This window comes from Sus scrofa, chromosome 1 (assembly GCF_054392235.1).
Source record: "Sus scrofa isolate SSC_HxYL_T2T_F1_AM1 chromosome 1, Sscrofa_HxYL_maternal_Yorkshire_Landrace_v2.0, whole genome shotgun sequence".
NCBI classification, from domain to species: Eukaryota; Metazoa; Chordata; class Mammalia; order Artiodactyla; family Suidae; genus Sus; species Sus scrofa.
Window position 1 is genome coordinate 146,259,848 of NC_139383.1, and position 16,660 is coordinate 146,276,507.

General features: G+C 39.0%; 1 protein-coding gene across 15 annotated transcripts in view; it reads right to left on the reverse strand.

The window, feature by feature from the left end:
- FMN1 (formin 1) overlaps positions 1-16,660 on the reverse strand; it is a 467,182-nt gene that overhangs the window by 256,865 nt on the left and 193,657 nt on the right. For all 15 annotated transcript variants that reach the window (XR_014814775.1, XM_084975416.1, XM_084975406.1 and 12 more), the window contains one exon: positions 5,285-5,346. Coding sequence is in view for 14 of the 15 variants with exons in the window: in XM_084975416.1 (XP_084831542.1) it covers positions 5,285-5,346 (62 nt within the window). In the remaining variant the exon portion in view is untranslated. The remainder of the gene's footprint in view (positions 1-5,284; positions 5,347-16,660) is intronic.

Below are 16,660 nucleotides of genomic sequence, written 5' to 3' on the forward strand. Positions count from 1 at the left end.
ATTCTACTGAATACCGCCCCCCCCCTTTTTGGCTCACACAGCACGCAGAAGTTCCCAGGCCAGGGATAGAACCCACAACACAGCAGTGATAACACCAGATCCTTAACCCACTGAGCCACCAGAGAACTCCAGAGGTCCATTCTAAATTCAACCTCCTAATTACAAGGAGACTTGTGCAAGAAAAATGGAATGAGAAATAGTATTTACTGAGTATGTATTCATAATTGGGTATCCTAGAAGGCAGGCATCATCAAAATGATTGTAATTTTTTTAAAAAAATTTTTAACTGAGCTATAGTTTATGAACAATATTTTATAAGTTATAGATGTATAATAGCAGTTCACAATTTTTAAGGGTTATCATAAATTTGTAGTTATCATAAATACTGGCTATCTTCTCTGTACTGTACTACATATATCATTGTAGCTTATTTATTTTGTAGTTATCATAAATACTGGCTATCTTCTCTGTACTGTACTACATATATCATTGTAGCTTATTTATTTTATACATAATAGTTTGTACCTTTTAATCTCCTACCCCTATGTTGCCCCTTCCAACCCTTCCTTCTCCCCACTGGTAACCACTATGTGCTTTCTATGTCTGTCATTCTGTTCCACTTTGTTATATTTATTAGCTTGTCTTATTTTTTAGATTCCACAAATAAATGGCATCATATAGTAATTATCTTTCTCTGACTCATTTCAATTCTGATAATACCCTTCAAGTCCATTCATGTTGCTTCAAATGTCTGATTTCATTCTTTTTCACGGCTCAGTAGTATTCCATTGTGTATATGTATCACATCTTCTTTGTCTATTCATCTGTTGATGGACACTTGCTCTTTCCCCATCCTGGTAATTGTAAATAGTGCTAAAATGAACACTGAGGTGCACGTATCTTTTTGAATTTATGTTTTCCTTTTTTTTTTTTTTTTTAGATATATACTCAGGAGTGAAATTGCTAGGTCATATGGTAGTACCATCTTAGTTTTTAAGGAACCTCCAGACTGTTCTCCACAGTGGCTGCACCAATTTACATACCTACCAACTGGGTAGAAGGGTTGTCTTTTCTTCACATCCTAGCCAACACTTGCTACTTGTACATCAATGTGATTATTATTGTACAAATGTTGAAACTAAGAAAACTAAGTCCCAGAGAAGTTGATTCGTTTCCCAACATCACAGTGCAAGGAGTTGAACCTATATCTGACTCAAAAACCTGAGTTCTTTCATTTTCTCATCTCACACAAAATGATAATCACACCTTACGATAAGATAAAAATCAACTATGTAGATACAAATTTTATACAAGAGCTGTAATGGTGATTTTTTCAAACCTTGCTCCTAGGCAATAGCAAAGAAATAACCTTTATTTATACCATGGGAGAATTAGTTTCAACATGAGCCCTAAAAGGGTAGGTCTGAATATGTTTCTACCCAATAGCAAGGAACTTGTACAACGGCTACCACAGGCAAAAATTTCTCAAGTACCTATAAAGGTAAGGTGCCACCTTTTCAAAAATAAAATCAGTAACACACAATTATTCAAAACTGAGAAATGAACTAGATTATGAAGAGTATCACAAGGTAATCATATGCCCTCAAGGTAGAGTTTGCTAAATGACAGACACACCTGGACAAAACCTAAGGATTTTGCTACTAATAATCTAAATGACATGAAATACAAAAGTTACGCAAAGTGTTTGACCTACCATCACCCTCCTACTGGTGCTCTGGGTAGAAAAGTCAGCCGAGTACTTAAAAGGTACATAAATTGAGTAAAAAGGTACATAAACTGATGCAACTTGGAAATGGATTCATTCAAGTAGTCAATACATTTTTGCTTTTGAACTATAGGGAGAATAGGTATGTAAGTTGCTACATGTTTTGAGAAGCCGGTCCCAGGCCAAGAACTTTCCACAAATGTGGGCCACAGAGCACGCAAGAGATTAACACTCCAGATACCACACTTACAGGCCTTGGCATTCTAGGCTAAAAGTCTCAACCCCTAATCAAATTATTTCAGGTTAAGGATTCCACCTTAAACGGGGGAACTGAGCAATTAAATGATTTCCCTACAAATCAATAGTCAAAAACAGAATAGCAAGCTGAGCTTAGGTTCTCTGTTGAATCATGCTATTTCTTTAAACTCTAATCAAACAGTTCAAAAAACTAAATGCAGGACTTCTTCTGGTGGCTCAACAAGTTAAGGATTCTGCATTGTTCACTGTAGTGGCAGGGGTTCGATCCCTGGCCTGGGAACTTCCACATGCAGCCGGTGCTTCAGGCCCCAGAAATCCTAAATGCAATCAATTCTTATATATGGTGACAGAATGAATCCCTTTTTCTATGTACTTTTTTCTTTTCTTTGATTTTTTTTTTTTTCCTTTCCTTTTTAGGGCTGCGGAATATGGAAGTTCCCAGGCTAGGGGTCGAACCGGAGCTGCAGCTGCTGGCCTACACCACAGACACAGCAACTTGGGATCCAAGCCACACCTGTGACCTATGCCACAGCCTGTGGCAGTGCCAGATCCTTAACCCACTGAGTGAGGGTAGGGATCAAACCTTCATCCTCATAGATACTAGTCAGGTTCTTAATCCACTGAGCCACAATGAGAACTCCTTCTGTGTGTTTTTAATTTTTTTTTATTAAAGGATAGCTCATTTACTATGTCTGCCAAGTCATGCTTTACAAAAAAAAAAAAAAAAAAAAAAGTAACTGTGGTACTTTAAGCATGAAATCTTTCTTATTCTGGAAAGGCATTTTGAAGAAATCTTAAAATATGTCTGACTTCTCCATGACCTATAAGTGGAGAAATAAAATCTAACAGGGAATGAAGGCTGCTAGTGGACATCTATAAAAGAGCAAAGAAATAGCAGCTCACCCATTATCTTCTGCCAGTCCTGTGGCAAGGGACATACATGACTTTGTTACTTTGTGCAATAAAACAGGTAGAGATGTACTCAGTGAGGGCTCACAAGCACAGGCTGGGTTACTGTTTTATGAACTTGGGTCTCCTCTGACTGGCTGGTGCTACTACCCATCTGGTTGTTTTCTACATCTCCCAGAGAACAAGGGTTAACGAAGGCATAAAGGAGCCAGCCAGGGGAAATGGCCCAGGGTAGGGACAGTGGCAAACTAGAGAACACGTGTCCTGGCAGTAGTGACATCTGATCCTCAACCCCAGCAGCTTAAAGTCATACAGGATCATAAGCCCACTGTTGCCAGCCTTTCCAATTTATTCTAGAAGCAGCTGGAAATCTGTCCACATTTTAAACTATTTATCCCTAATTCAATCTTTAAAATGCTGTGTTTGCCAACAAGACACTTCTCTGGGTGAGATCAGGAGTAAGAGCTGCCGATTTCCTATCAAGAGCTATGAGACTATTAAACTACTTTTCAGCTAAAGTTAAGCATACAGATGGGGTAACATGGTCTCTGCCCTGACAGCAGGAGGGTGCCATAGCCACAGGGTTTAGGCAACTAGGTATAATGGCACAATTATATGGCATTTTATATGGCACAATTTTTTTTTTTTAGTTTACTAATAGCATTTAAAAAAACAGATAATTATTTCAGAGATACTTAAACTTGAGATAATCAGAATTTTTTTAACATTTACTATTGTCAATCATACTTTTATCTACCCTTTATTTTACATTATTATTATTATTTTCTTTTTTGATCACACCCACGTCATATGAAGTTCCCAGGCCAGGGATCAAATCCAAGCTGCAGCTGCAACCTGCACTACAGCTGTAGCAACACCAGATCCTTAATTCACTAGGCTACAGCAGGAACTCCCTACCTTTATTTTAAATAGAAATCAAGATTCCAACATACTTTTTTCCCTTCCATTTACTTTTTTTTCCCCCCTTCTCCATCCTTTTATTGGTTTGAGATGTGAGATCATGGGACCTTTGTGGACCTGAAAATACATGAAATAATGTATATAATATGCCTAGAAGAATGCCCAGCACAAAGCAAGAACTCCAAGATTGTAAGCACCTGCTCTTCCTGAGAATATTATTTAGCTGTCAGAGTACTCCTAAGGCTGGCCTACAACTTGGGGAAGATAGTGTTAACTTTTACTGCTGGGCTGTTACAGAAAACTTCTACTCACGGAATCACTTCTATACCGCCCTCTTTAGCAGTCTGCTTCTTAAATGAATCCCCACTTCAGCTTCTCTGGGACAGCTGAGAATCTTTTGCACACCAGAACAAAGGGCAAAAGTGAGGTCTCTGTAGAGCAGAGCATTTTGCAACAAAGCGATAAATGCCTCCACCTCCCTTTGTCCCCGAGGAGTCAAAGGTACTTTTCCACTTTTTCGTTTCTTTGTGAAATGGACTCATTCCCTCTTCCAAACTCCTTAAACCAAACTGAATACAGGTGGCCTGAATTCATACCCGATGCAATTAATCTGATGCTCTCTTTGCTACCTTTGCAGTGGCTTCATACACAGTCCAATACATCGTCTCAGTTACTCTTTAAAGTACACTATCACTTCATGGAAAGAAGAACATTTGATCTACAAACTCACTGACTTAGCAAGGAATGAGTGAGCACTATACAACTACCAAGACTGCATTTTGCTAAGATTCTCTCCTGAGATACAGGGTCAACCCCAGCCAGTAGTAAATGGGAATCAGTGTCTGATGCAATAGTTAGTTATTTGAAATTAAGACTCTGAAACTTCCTGCTACAGGCACTGCCAGCAAATAACCACACATAAGGGAGCGATAATTAGTGGGACAAAGGAAATGATCCTTTAGGCTCTCAGGACTTCACAAAGGAGACCAAGTCAGCAACTTTCAAGCACTCCTTGGAGATAGGGAATGGTGACAAGGGCCACTTCCTTAAGTGCCTTCATCTGCTTGACATCCAATTGCAGTAATACATTCGGCAACAGACAGATATGAAAACATGACTGAGAGGATGCCAAACAAAATAACTGGCACCATGCACAGGAAACAATTTTTCAAAACCTTCTTATGAACAATAAAAGTCTAAATACTCCATCATCTTCTCCCCTGCCTTCCAACTAGAACAATCATTTTCTCCAAGCAAATCATTTTTCCCAAAGGCATTATTTGAAAAGTAGGAAGTGAATTCTATTCAAGATAGAGTTCAAGGCTGTCAGCCCAAGGATGAACTCAAGGCCCAGTGGCAGATGCTGTCTAGGTAACTATGTCAACAAAAGTGGAGTATTTACTTTGGCATATGAGAAAACAAGCATCAGTCTCAAGTAACCATTTCAGTATAAAAATCAAAGAGATATACCTGCAAGTTTTCAATTTCTTCTTTGTGCTCCCTCTTCAAGTGTAAAATAGCAGCTTGGTATTCTGTAAGATCACAAAAAGAAGCCAATTACAAAGAAGCCCAAAATTCTGCACAAAATTCAAGGGAGTCTCCCTCAGATTCCAGAAGCCCTCCTCCAAGTCAACTGAGTAAATAAATAACACAGTTTGACATTAATCTGGTAAAAGACGCTGAAAACTGGAGCAAAATCAAACCAGGAGCTCAGGAGAGTAGGGAAATTTTTCTCCAATTTAGCAAATCCCAAATTATGAGAAGACCCAAATTAAGCAGATAGGATAGGGTTAAAAAAAAAAAAAAATGATGAGTGTGCCAGATAAAGACTGGGTCAGGTGTTTATCTTTAAGGAGGGGTTGGAAGCTGAGGCCCCACAGAGAACAAATACAGACGTGTTAGGAGCAGACACACAGGAAATAAAAGAAAACTTCTCTGTGTGTGATCAGAGAACTCTATTTTTAAACTGTTTCAAAAAACAAAACAAAACAAAAATCTCCATTTGAATGCAAGGCTAAGCAAACACCCAGGGCTGATTTTAATCTTTAGATCACTTCAGAAAGTCAAGACCATTTGTCATGTGGATGAGAGAAACTAGGGTGAATTGAGGTTGAAGGGAGGACAAAAATAAATCTCTGGTCCAATTTTAGTCTGAGTTAATAATGTTTATTCCAACAATAAGTCCCAAGTGTATAAAGGAACTCCTGCCAACCACTCAAACTACCATCCTGTTGGCTGAGCATGAAGCACCCTGGACAACTTTATTTCCAACAGGACGACTAAGTATATGGGGGTCACAGATTCTACAGGCTGCAGAGAACCACAAAGCAAAACGCTAGGAGAAAGGAGTTCTCTTGTGGCTCAGCGGGTTAAGGATCTGGCATTGTCACTGCTGTGGCACGGGTTCAATCCACAGTCTGGGAACCTCCACATGCCACAGGTGCAGCCAAAAAGTAAAGCAAAACAAAAGAAAAAGAAAAAAAAAAAAAAAAAACAACTAAAATGCTAGGAGAAAACACTGTTGTGGGATAAGCTGTCCATTTTTTTAAAAAAACAAGTGTGTTTAGGGCTGTGAATATGAGTAAGAAAAAAGTCAGATATTTAAAAATGTATGAAAAGGCAGTGTATTTCTTCAGGTAGATTCCAGAAATCAGGCATAAAAAAAAGTTTACTTTTCATTTCAAAAGTGGTTGAGGGAGATATTTGGGAAGGCCATCAGAAAAAAGGAGTGCTGCAGCACTGATAAACATGACTAGACACACCATAACTCCTAACGGGGAATGTGTTCCACTAAACTAGGAATCCATTAGCAAGTTCTGTGGGATCTACATTCACACTATACTTTCAATCAAACCACTTCTCACCTCCCTACAACCAACCCTATGGTCCAAGCCTCCGCCATCTTTTCCCTAGACCACCACAGTAACATTTTACTCTCACCACTGTTAACGCATTCACCTCACTGCAGCCTGAATCATCTACTAAAGGAATGAACAGATCATGTCTCATCCTTGTACTTTCCACTGTACTTGGAGTAAAATCAAAACTCCCTGCTGCAGCCCATAAGGTCTTTCATGCCTTTGCTCCTACATACCGTCTTCCCCTTGCTCATTACGCACCAGGCACACTGGCATTCTTGCTCTCCCTTGAATTTGTCCAGTTCTTTTCCACCTCTACCTCTTTACTAATACTGGGGACAGTAATAACAGACTGTATTTATTGAGCATTCACTATATATCAGGCATTATCCATGTATTTCATATATCCCCACAACAGCCCTATGATGTAGGTGCATTATTCCCATTACAGATAAAGAAGCTGACGCACAGAGAAGTAGTTAGTCCAAGGAAGCTAAATAAGTTACAGAGCTAGAAAACATACATAATTCAATGGGTGAATGTATACATAAATGGTGGCACATCCAAAGAATGCAATACTCAACAAAAACTAGGAATGAACTAATGATACATCAGCATAGATGAACCTCAAAGGCAGCAATATAGAATGAAGGAAATGGGTCTCAGAAGCCCAACTATTGTTTGATCCCATGTATATAGCATTCTGGAGAAGGCAAAACTATAGGGATGAAGAACAGATGAGAGCAGCAGAGGCCACAAGTTTGAGATGGGGGGAAGATGTGACCTCAATGGGACGGCAAACAAAGGAATTTTGAGGGTGATGTAACTATTCTCTATCCTGATTGCAGTGGTGATTACATGCATCTACACATTGGGTTAGAACTCAGAATCTTTACACCAAAAAGAAAAAAGTTAACTCTATAGTATGTTAATTTTAAAAATTACAAAGACTTAACTTTTGAATGCTTTCCCTAGGAGATTCAGCATAACACAAGAACACCTGTTACTACCACTTCTATTCATTGCTTTTCTTAAGCAGATGCAGTAGGACAAGAAAAACACCATGAGCACACACACATATTTATAGATAAAAAAGGGAAAATAAAGCCATTATCCAATATGATTGTGTATTTAGAAAAATACTAAAGCCTCTACAGATAAAATATTAGCATTAATACGTGAGTTTAGTAGGATTTCTGGATATAAAATTCTTTTACAAAAATTCTGATATCAACAACAGCTTAAAGAAGAAAAATTGACATTTACAGTACCTCTAAAAACAAGGTACTTTAGAAAGAACCATACCAAAATTATGTTAAGGCTTCATATGAGAAAACAAAAAACTGTATTGAAATGCATTACCAAGAAAGACACAGAAAATGAGCAAGTCATGTTTTCAGTAAGACTCAATATTGTAAAGATGTTTATTTTCCCAAATTGATCTAGAGGTTCAATGTAATGCAATCCCATTCAACATTTCTAAGGGTTTTTGGTTTGTCTGAACTTACGGAGCCCATTCTAAAACATATATTGAAGCATGAATATGCAAAAACCATTTAACAGCCAAGAAACTCCAAGAAAATATAAAGGGAAGACAACCTGCCTTACCATCTAACAAGATTTACTTTTCATTATCACAACCCAGTTAAGGTGGTGTGGTACTAAAAGAGGAACAAACAGACTAAAAGACTAGAGAATTCAGAAATATAACATAAATTTATGGTCACTCAACATGACAGAAGCAGCACAAAAGACCTTTCTTTACATTAAGAGTGGCCTTTTTAATAACTGCATGTTGGGAAAAGTAGATGTTTACATGAAACAAACCAAGAAACTGCATCCAAATTTTATATATATATAAAATAATCTATTCCCATATAACAATCCCATATAATAATACTCCCATATAATACTCTATTCTATGTCAATAAAGAGCTAAATTGTAAAAAACAAAACTCTTTTATAGTATTTTATAGGATAACATAGCATACTATTTTTATAACTTTGGGGTAGGAAAGAATTTAAAATTCAAAAAAGCACTATGATTAAAGAAAAATCTAATACATTTGACTATATTGAAATTGAGAACTTCTCATCAAAATATGCCATAGCAAGAGAGAAAAGATTAGCCAGAGTGGGAGAATATACTTGAAACAAATAAAGATTAAAAATACACATATATATGAATAGGTCCTAAAAACTACAGAAAATGAAAAACAGGAAAAAATGTCAATAGGCACTCTAAAAAGAGGACATGTAAGTAACATATACATTGAACAGTGTTCAGTCCAGTTAGTAATCAAGAATAACATTGGACGAAAACATTGGTGAAGATGTGGAGAATGGAAATTCTTATACACTTGGCAGGAGTACAAATTGGTACAGTCACTATGGAAAACATTTGATGTTTTCTAATAAAGTTGAAGATGTTCATACCTCCTCACCTAGCAATTCTAGTCCTAAGTACACAAATGAAAAAACTCCACAGGAAAGCAAATAAATTAACAAAAGTTAGGATAAAAATGGCATCAGAAGAAGAGGAATTGAGTTGGGTTAGGATGGAGCAAAAAGATGTTCAACGAAAAACTATTCTTTAACCTCTATGTGTTATATACCATTTTCTTTACATATACCTAACATTAAAATATAAAGAAAAAGGTTGCTCTGGTTGTATTTGTTTTCTCATATATCTTATAAAGAATATCATATAGGCATAAGAGAGTCTCTAGATGGATCAAATAAGAATAAAACAACTTAGTAAGTGTGAATCCTGTACAAATGTTGAGTCCTGACCTACATGATCATCAGTATCCAAGCCTTAATAAATTCCAAGCCTCTACAAAGTAGGCAAAGGGAGCTTAGCTAAACCAACCTTCTTGCCAAACCAATGCCCCTTGGGAATAATGTCTACATCCTATATAGAAATCACATAGAATATATTTTGAAATAATTCATTTTGTGTCAACTGTACCTGTGAGGGTGTGACAGACATAGTTATGACTAATTGACGGACTGATGAAGATCAAGTGCGAAGCTAACACCCAGTAAACCTTGATTCATCTCCTCTTTAAACAAGCATTTCTGCCAACAGTCTCCGTGTGACAGATGGCAAGTAAACACACCCCCATTCCTAACCAGAAAGACAAAATATAATCTCCAGGCAGCACGCGGGAGGAGAAGGAAGTTGACGCCCTCACTAGTAGAATATTCACTGGGAGGGTTCCTATGACAATGGTGAGCCAATACAAAGGTTACAGAATAATGAATCAGAGTTAGCTGATGGTTTTCCATTGTGTCCTGTTAGTGGCAGTCCTGACTTCCACATTTGGGGGGTTCACTGGAGAGGACCAATGGACATCCTCCTATTACTCAGGGATGATGATGGGAGGGCAGAGGTTCCCATGCAACACAAAGGATGTTTTTGTTTCCTAAAAGGAGAACTTGACCCTGATATTCACATATTCTATGAATATGTGAAAAGAAAGAATGGCAATTTTGACTATCAGAGCTTGAATAGGGCAGAGCTCTTTGAAGCCTCATCTGCCCCAACGGAAATTAACAAATGGATTCAAATAATCTGGCCCACAAAAAAGAAGTCTGAAGAATGTCTTTTAAAAAAATAATACATGGGGAGTTCCCGCTACGGTGCAGTGAGTTAAGAATCTGACTGTAGCAGCTCAGGTTGCTGCAGAGGCACAGGGGTTCAATCCCCAGCCCAGAGCACTGGGTTAAAGGATCCAGTGTTGCTGCTGCTGTGGCACGGATTCAGTCTCTGGCCTAGGAACATCTATATGCTGTGAGTACGGCCATAAAATAATAACAACACATGATATGGAAAGACAGGAAAAGGGGAGTTCCCCGTGTGGCTCAGTGGGTTACAATGCATACCCAACTAGTATCCATGAGGATGCAGGTTCGATCCCTTGCCTTGTTCATTGGGTTAAGGACCCAGCATTGCCATGAGCTGTGGTGTAGGTCACAGATGCAGCTTGGATCCCACCCTGCTGTGGCTGTGGTGTAGGCTGGCAGGTGCAATTCTACCTGCAGCCTGGGAGTTTCCATATGCTGCAGGTATGGCCCTATAAAGCAAGAAAGCAAGGAAGGATGGAAGAAAGAAAAGAAAGAAAGAGAAGAAAAGAAAGAAAAAGAAAGAAAGAAAGGATAGGAAAGGAAGGAAGAAAAGAGAAAAGAAAAGAAAAGAAAGAAGGAAGGAAAAGAAAAAAGGATCCTGACTGGCAGGATTCAACATTTTGGGGGAAAATAAGAATTTCCCTCATAAAAATGTAGCTCTTTCTAATCAAGTACTTGATCTAATTGGTAGTGACCCCTTTTACTGTGCAAACCTTTCTTTTTGATCAGCTCATAACAACAAAGCGTCCTTACTGCCAAGTATCATTACAGGGTTGTGTTCTCCAACTCACCACGAACAAGTTTAATGATCTCTCTAAAGGTGGAAGTACAAGGTAACCACAGATGCAGCTTATCGCTGACTGGTTGAGCTTATCTTAATTACATATGCACACAGGTAACATGTGTGAACTGTTCTAAGGACTCTCCACACGCCACCCTCACATCACATCTAAATCCATCATATTGCGGCCCCTTTTACGATGAGGAGACTGAGGTGCGTGGAAAAACTTTATACAAAAACCACATGCTGGTAAATACCAATGATGTCATTCAAGCCCAAGGAACCTGTGCTATTTTCTCCCCTGAGTTTTCCGTTGCTTGTTTTATTTGTGAGTTACTGTTGTTCTTACACTTGGGTAAGCATCGGGTATAACCCAAACTCAAAATCTGAGAACTTGAAGGTTGTTGGCTTTATCCAAGTATTAGAATCACTTGCAAAGTTGAGAATTTTTTTTCTCTACCTCTTTAAAAGAGGCATGGGGTATGTTTAACCTCAGGGAGGTTTGCCAAGGCTGGGGTCCACATGAACAGTGTGAGTTATAATGGATGGTCCCCTCGAGCTATGTGACTATGATTCGTCTAGTGTCTTTATGGGGACGCCCAGACATGCAGTCACTAGTTTACGGTTAAATCTGGTTTTCATTTATACTCTCTTACACACACATCCAAACACCTGCCCATCGTATACACACAACACTGGCAGAAGTGCATTACATACACCGCTGGGGGATTAGACAATGTCCAATTTCCCCCACAGTGGAAACCACGGCCCTATTCCTGCTCATGGGCTCTAATTTGTACACTGTGTGGATCTCACATTGGCTTTACCCACTGCCTCATGTTGTTAAGAAACATGTTCAAGTATACACCTTCAGTTTTAAAGGGAAAGGATGCTTTCCTTGAACTGTATCTGGAGATTCCTCAGTGTTTCTGAGCCTTTGCATGCACACCAGTGAGGTCACTTTTCAGTAACAGATAGCTGCACTTGATTTTAACAATTGAACATTTATTTTAATGTGCATTAGAAAAAGCATCAAGCTGGCAGGTAAAACCCATGATATCAGAGTTCCTGTGGCTCAGTGGGTTAAGGACACAACATTGGCTCTCTGAGAATGTAGGTTTGATCCTTGGCCCTGCTCAGTGGGTTAAGGATCCGGCATTGCTGTGAGCTATGGTGTTGGTTGCTGATGCGGCTCGGATCCCATGTTGCTGTTGCTGTGGTGCAGGCCGGCAGCTGCAGCCCTGATTCGACCCTGGTCCAGGAACCTGCATGTGCTGCAGGTGCATTCATAAAAGAAAAAAAAAAAAAGGAAAAAACTCATATGATGTCATGAATATTACTATTATTAGATAGTGTTGATAAGACACTGTTAAAGAGTTTAGTCTAGTATCACATTAACTGGGACTTCTTAGAAATGCTCTATCTTATGTCTACCCCTGACCTACCGACTAAGAAACTTGGAAGGTGCTTTAACAAATCCTCCAGGTGATGAGGCATGCTAAAGTCTGAGATCCACTGCTCTAAGATAAGGTTAGACTTATCTTAAGCAAACATACACTCCCCAATATCAACTGGTTTAAAGGATAAATAAAAAATAGTAAAACTAGTATGTGTCCCAGATTAAGGAGCTGGTACCTAAAAGAGGACATTTGGGTAACCACGCTGATTACTGACAGATTAATAATAAACATTCCAACAAACTCATCCATGAAGGAATGCAGAAACTTTTTCCAACCATCTCTAACATTAACACAAATGGTGCGGGTCAGGGAAGGCAGCCTCACAGACCATGTGCTCTAATACCTAAAAATAAAGTCAAAGTTGAGCTCTCAGATTTAAGAATCCAAGTGTGTTGCCTGGTCTGGGTGAACAGTAGGTCCTCCACATCCCGTTCCCTCCCCAAATGCCCATCAACAATACCCTCCACAGTAAGGACACCATTTGGAAAAGGGCTGGCTGCCATGGTACCCATCAGAAATGGCAGAAGCCAAGAGAGCAAAGTTGGGTGTATTCAAAGTCAGCAGCTGCCCACAGGTCCATACAATGATACAATGTCAACCCAACACCTCCTATTGGTGTGCCTTCAACAATCACACAGGTAGGGGAGAAAGTTTAAGAAGTCTAACCATTTCCTGATGTCTAAATGCTGACAGCTCTCAAGTTTCACTTCTCCCTTTTTGCCCTGTGCCCCACACATAGGCAATCTATGGAAAGACTTTGACTCTGGCAAGTGCTATAAGCACTACCAATGAGCAAGAATCCCCAGTCCAGCCCTGCCCCCAAAATACCATAAAGCCCCACACTACCTGCCTACCCTTCTCTCAAGGCATTTTCCAGCCAGCCTGAGAAGCATGCCCTGTTCTCCCCTGAAGTTGCATTTATGCTAGTGATAAATGTGTGTGTGTGTGTGTGTGTGTGTGTGTGTGAGAGAGAGAGAGAGAGAGGGGGAGAGGGAGAGGGAGAGGGAGAGGGAGAGAGAGAGAGAGAAGAGCCAATTTTGGTATTTGAATCAAATTTTGGATAAAAGATCCATCCTTCCTCTTCCAAAAGAATAAGGCCATGTCAAAGTTGGGTGAATGGATCTACCTAACATGTTGCTCTCCATACATATAGAAGGGAGAGGACTAGTTCCCATATTAGAAAAATAAAAGATTTGACAAGAGATCAACAGATGGGAGAAACCTCATGAACTTAGGAATTATCATTGTACATATTCAAGAACATTTAGGGGGTTTTTCCCAGAAGGAAACATAAAAATACCAATATTAAAAGGTAAGAGAGAAATCCCAGTTCTGCAAGCCTGCCAGTTTGCTTGGCAGCGCTTTCATCCATGTGCTTAGCATCCCTATAAGCCCAGCACTGAACTGAGCACTGAGTGTAAGAAAATGAATGGCACATACTTCTAGCCTTAAAAGGCTTCTCAGGGTGTATATCTCTGCAATGCCTAAGAAGCTTTCAGAACTTACAACTTAGATATTCATGCATTAAGACATTATTTTCTTAAACAACTTCATCTGATTTCATTCAATTATTTTGTATGTAGGCAATGGAAAACTAGGGTATCATTTAGCAAATATGCATCCACTTCCACTTCCCCTTTCTGCTTGGGATGTAGACCATGTCCCATAGCTTTTGGCTTTGGAGAGTGGAATGAGAATGGACACGACATAAGGAGCATTTACATTTGCTTGCACACAGTTTGGCTTGTTTCCACATTCCTGCTATTTCACAAAAGAAGAACACACCCTAAGTCAGGCATTACTGACCAGTCATTACAGGTCCCAGAGAGTGAGCTGGGGCTGACCTAAACCCTCCTTACAGTCAATAACTAAGCCCAGTCTATGCGCAGCTTGCAAGAGCCCAGCCAAGCTTAGCTGAATGACAACTGACCTTTATACCCATGCAAAATAAATACCTATTAATTTTTTTGGCCATGCTCATGGCATGCAGAAGTTCCTGAGATGCTACAGGGACAATGCCAAATCCTTAACCGGCTACACCACAAAGGGACTCCATAAAAGCCTATTACTGAAAACTACTGGATGTTAGCATGATTTGTTACATGGCATTACTGCAGCAATAGCTGATGAATACATGTGCTGTTTCCAGCTAAGTTTACTATTCAGAGGCTCATACCACTTTGGAGGTTTTATACAACTGGAAAAGAGTCTCACGTCTCACCAATCAATATATACAGAACAGGGCTTAGGAGAAGAAAATAAATGGAGGGGGGAAAAACAACATATTTATATTGTTAATACCCAAAACATGAGCTCAGAACAATCTGAGCTTCTATGTCTCAGGGTGATGATGTAAAATAGGTACAAAGTCAGCAAATTTATGGCTATGTCAGCAAATTTATGGCTATGTCTCTTTGGCATTTACTTGGATTCCCAAGGATTCCAAGTATCAAGTACCAGGTACCATTAGATGGACAGCTTACCATGGGGAAAAACGACTGTTAAATTAAGTTATATCAAATTCTAGCTGCCAGTTATCTTGCCTCTTTGTTGTCTTTTCTTACCATTATTTTCTGTTCTGTTAAAATGGAGAAACTAAGACATTTAGAACTCTAGGAACATAAGCTCCATAAAACTTATATTCCCATTTCTATCTATGCAGTTTTAAAAGCCAGGAAACAAACCCTCTACAGAAGCACACAGTTTGTCAGAATAAAATGTTGACTGCAACTGAAATTACCCAATGAGTGCCACAAGGTGGCAGTCACAACATTTCATATTTAAACTTTAAAGTTAAACGTGTAACCAAGGGGCACAGTAACCCCTTAAGATTTGGCAGGGGTGGGCATTGGGGGAGAGATGGTGTGAGCCAAAGCTGTGAAATGGACATTTTCCTTTGCTATGAAAGATCGACTAGTATGGATATAGTAGCTATATGAGAAAAATTAGAACAAATAAGGGACATTTCCAACCATGTTTCCCAAAAATTAAATGACCCAATAGACTTCAGTTGTTACAGGTTCACATTTTTTAGTTCCCTCCCTAGTCTAAGTAGCAAGGACATCTAAAATATAAAGCAAGAAAGTTAAAAGTCATAGGTGAGTACTAAAACAGGGTAACATCTTGGAGAAACAGAAGTGGAATAGAACAGTAAAGTGGTGCTTAGAGCCTGAGGCTGTGGGCCTGCTGTGCCCCAGTTCCCAGAGGTGATCAGGATGGCCTGGAGTTAGGTGACTACAGAGCAACAGAGCTAAAAGGGCCCCCTGGGGGGTAGGAAAACAGGGCTAGGCTTGCTGCTTGGAAAAAGGGACGGAGGTGGGATTCCTGAATGATAAAAGGAAACTAAAAGTAGTTGCTGTTATCTGTTGCCTGGGAGCTTAGACAAGATGCTATAGGTAGGGATTAAGACCAGACTCCAAGCCCTATCCATTCTATCCCCAGTGACTAGAGTTACAACTTCTCTATCACCCCACTGTTAGACCAACTTCTGGTCTAAGACTCTTGGAAGGATCAGGTGAGCCAGTCATAAGACAGGTAAGTGTCAAGGGGAAGGGAAAACTTTTTTTTTAAAGGCATCTCATATATCATGACCCTTCGAACAAAACTGCCAACACATATGAAGAAACCTAAATGTCAAGACAGGCAACAAATCAACAACTGAAACAGAAAACCACACAATACAAATTTTAAATATTAAACATTAAAAATATTTTAGTAGTGTTTAGCATTCATACCAAGATGAAATAATAACAATTATCAATAATAATGATAGTAACTGCATATCAAGAAAAAATATATAATAACAGTAGTGGCTACAAAATTTAGAAATACTAGAAATGTAAAATGTAGTCACTGAAAAGTTTAAAAGCTAGATAAACTATGCAAGTCTGTCGAGGAAAGGATTTGTGAATAAAAGATAATAGTAAATAATTTAAAATGCAGCACGAAATTTAAAAAAGAATAATAAGAAAGAATCACAATTAAGAAACTCTGGCATTGATACATAGATAACAAGATAGGCCATAAAACAGAAAAGAAAATAAAGTCTAAATAAAGACATGCACATATGGAAACTAGATGTGTGATCCGAGGGTGTATTGAAATTTATGAGGAAAAG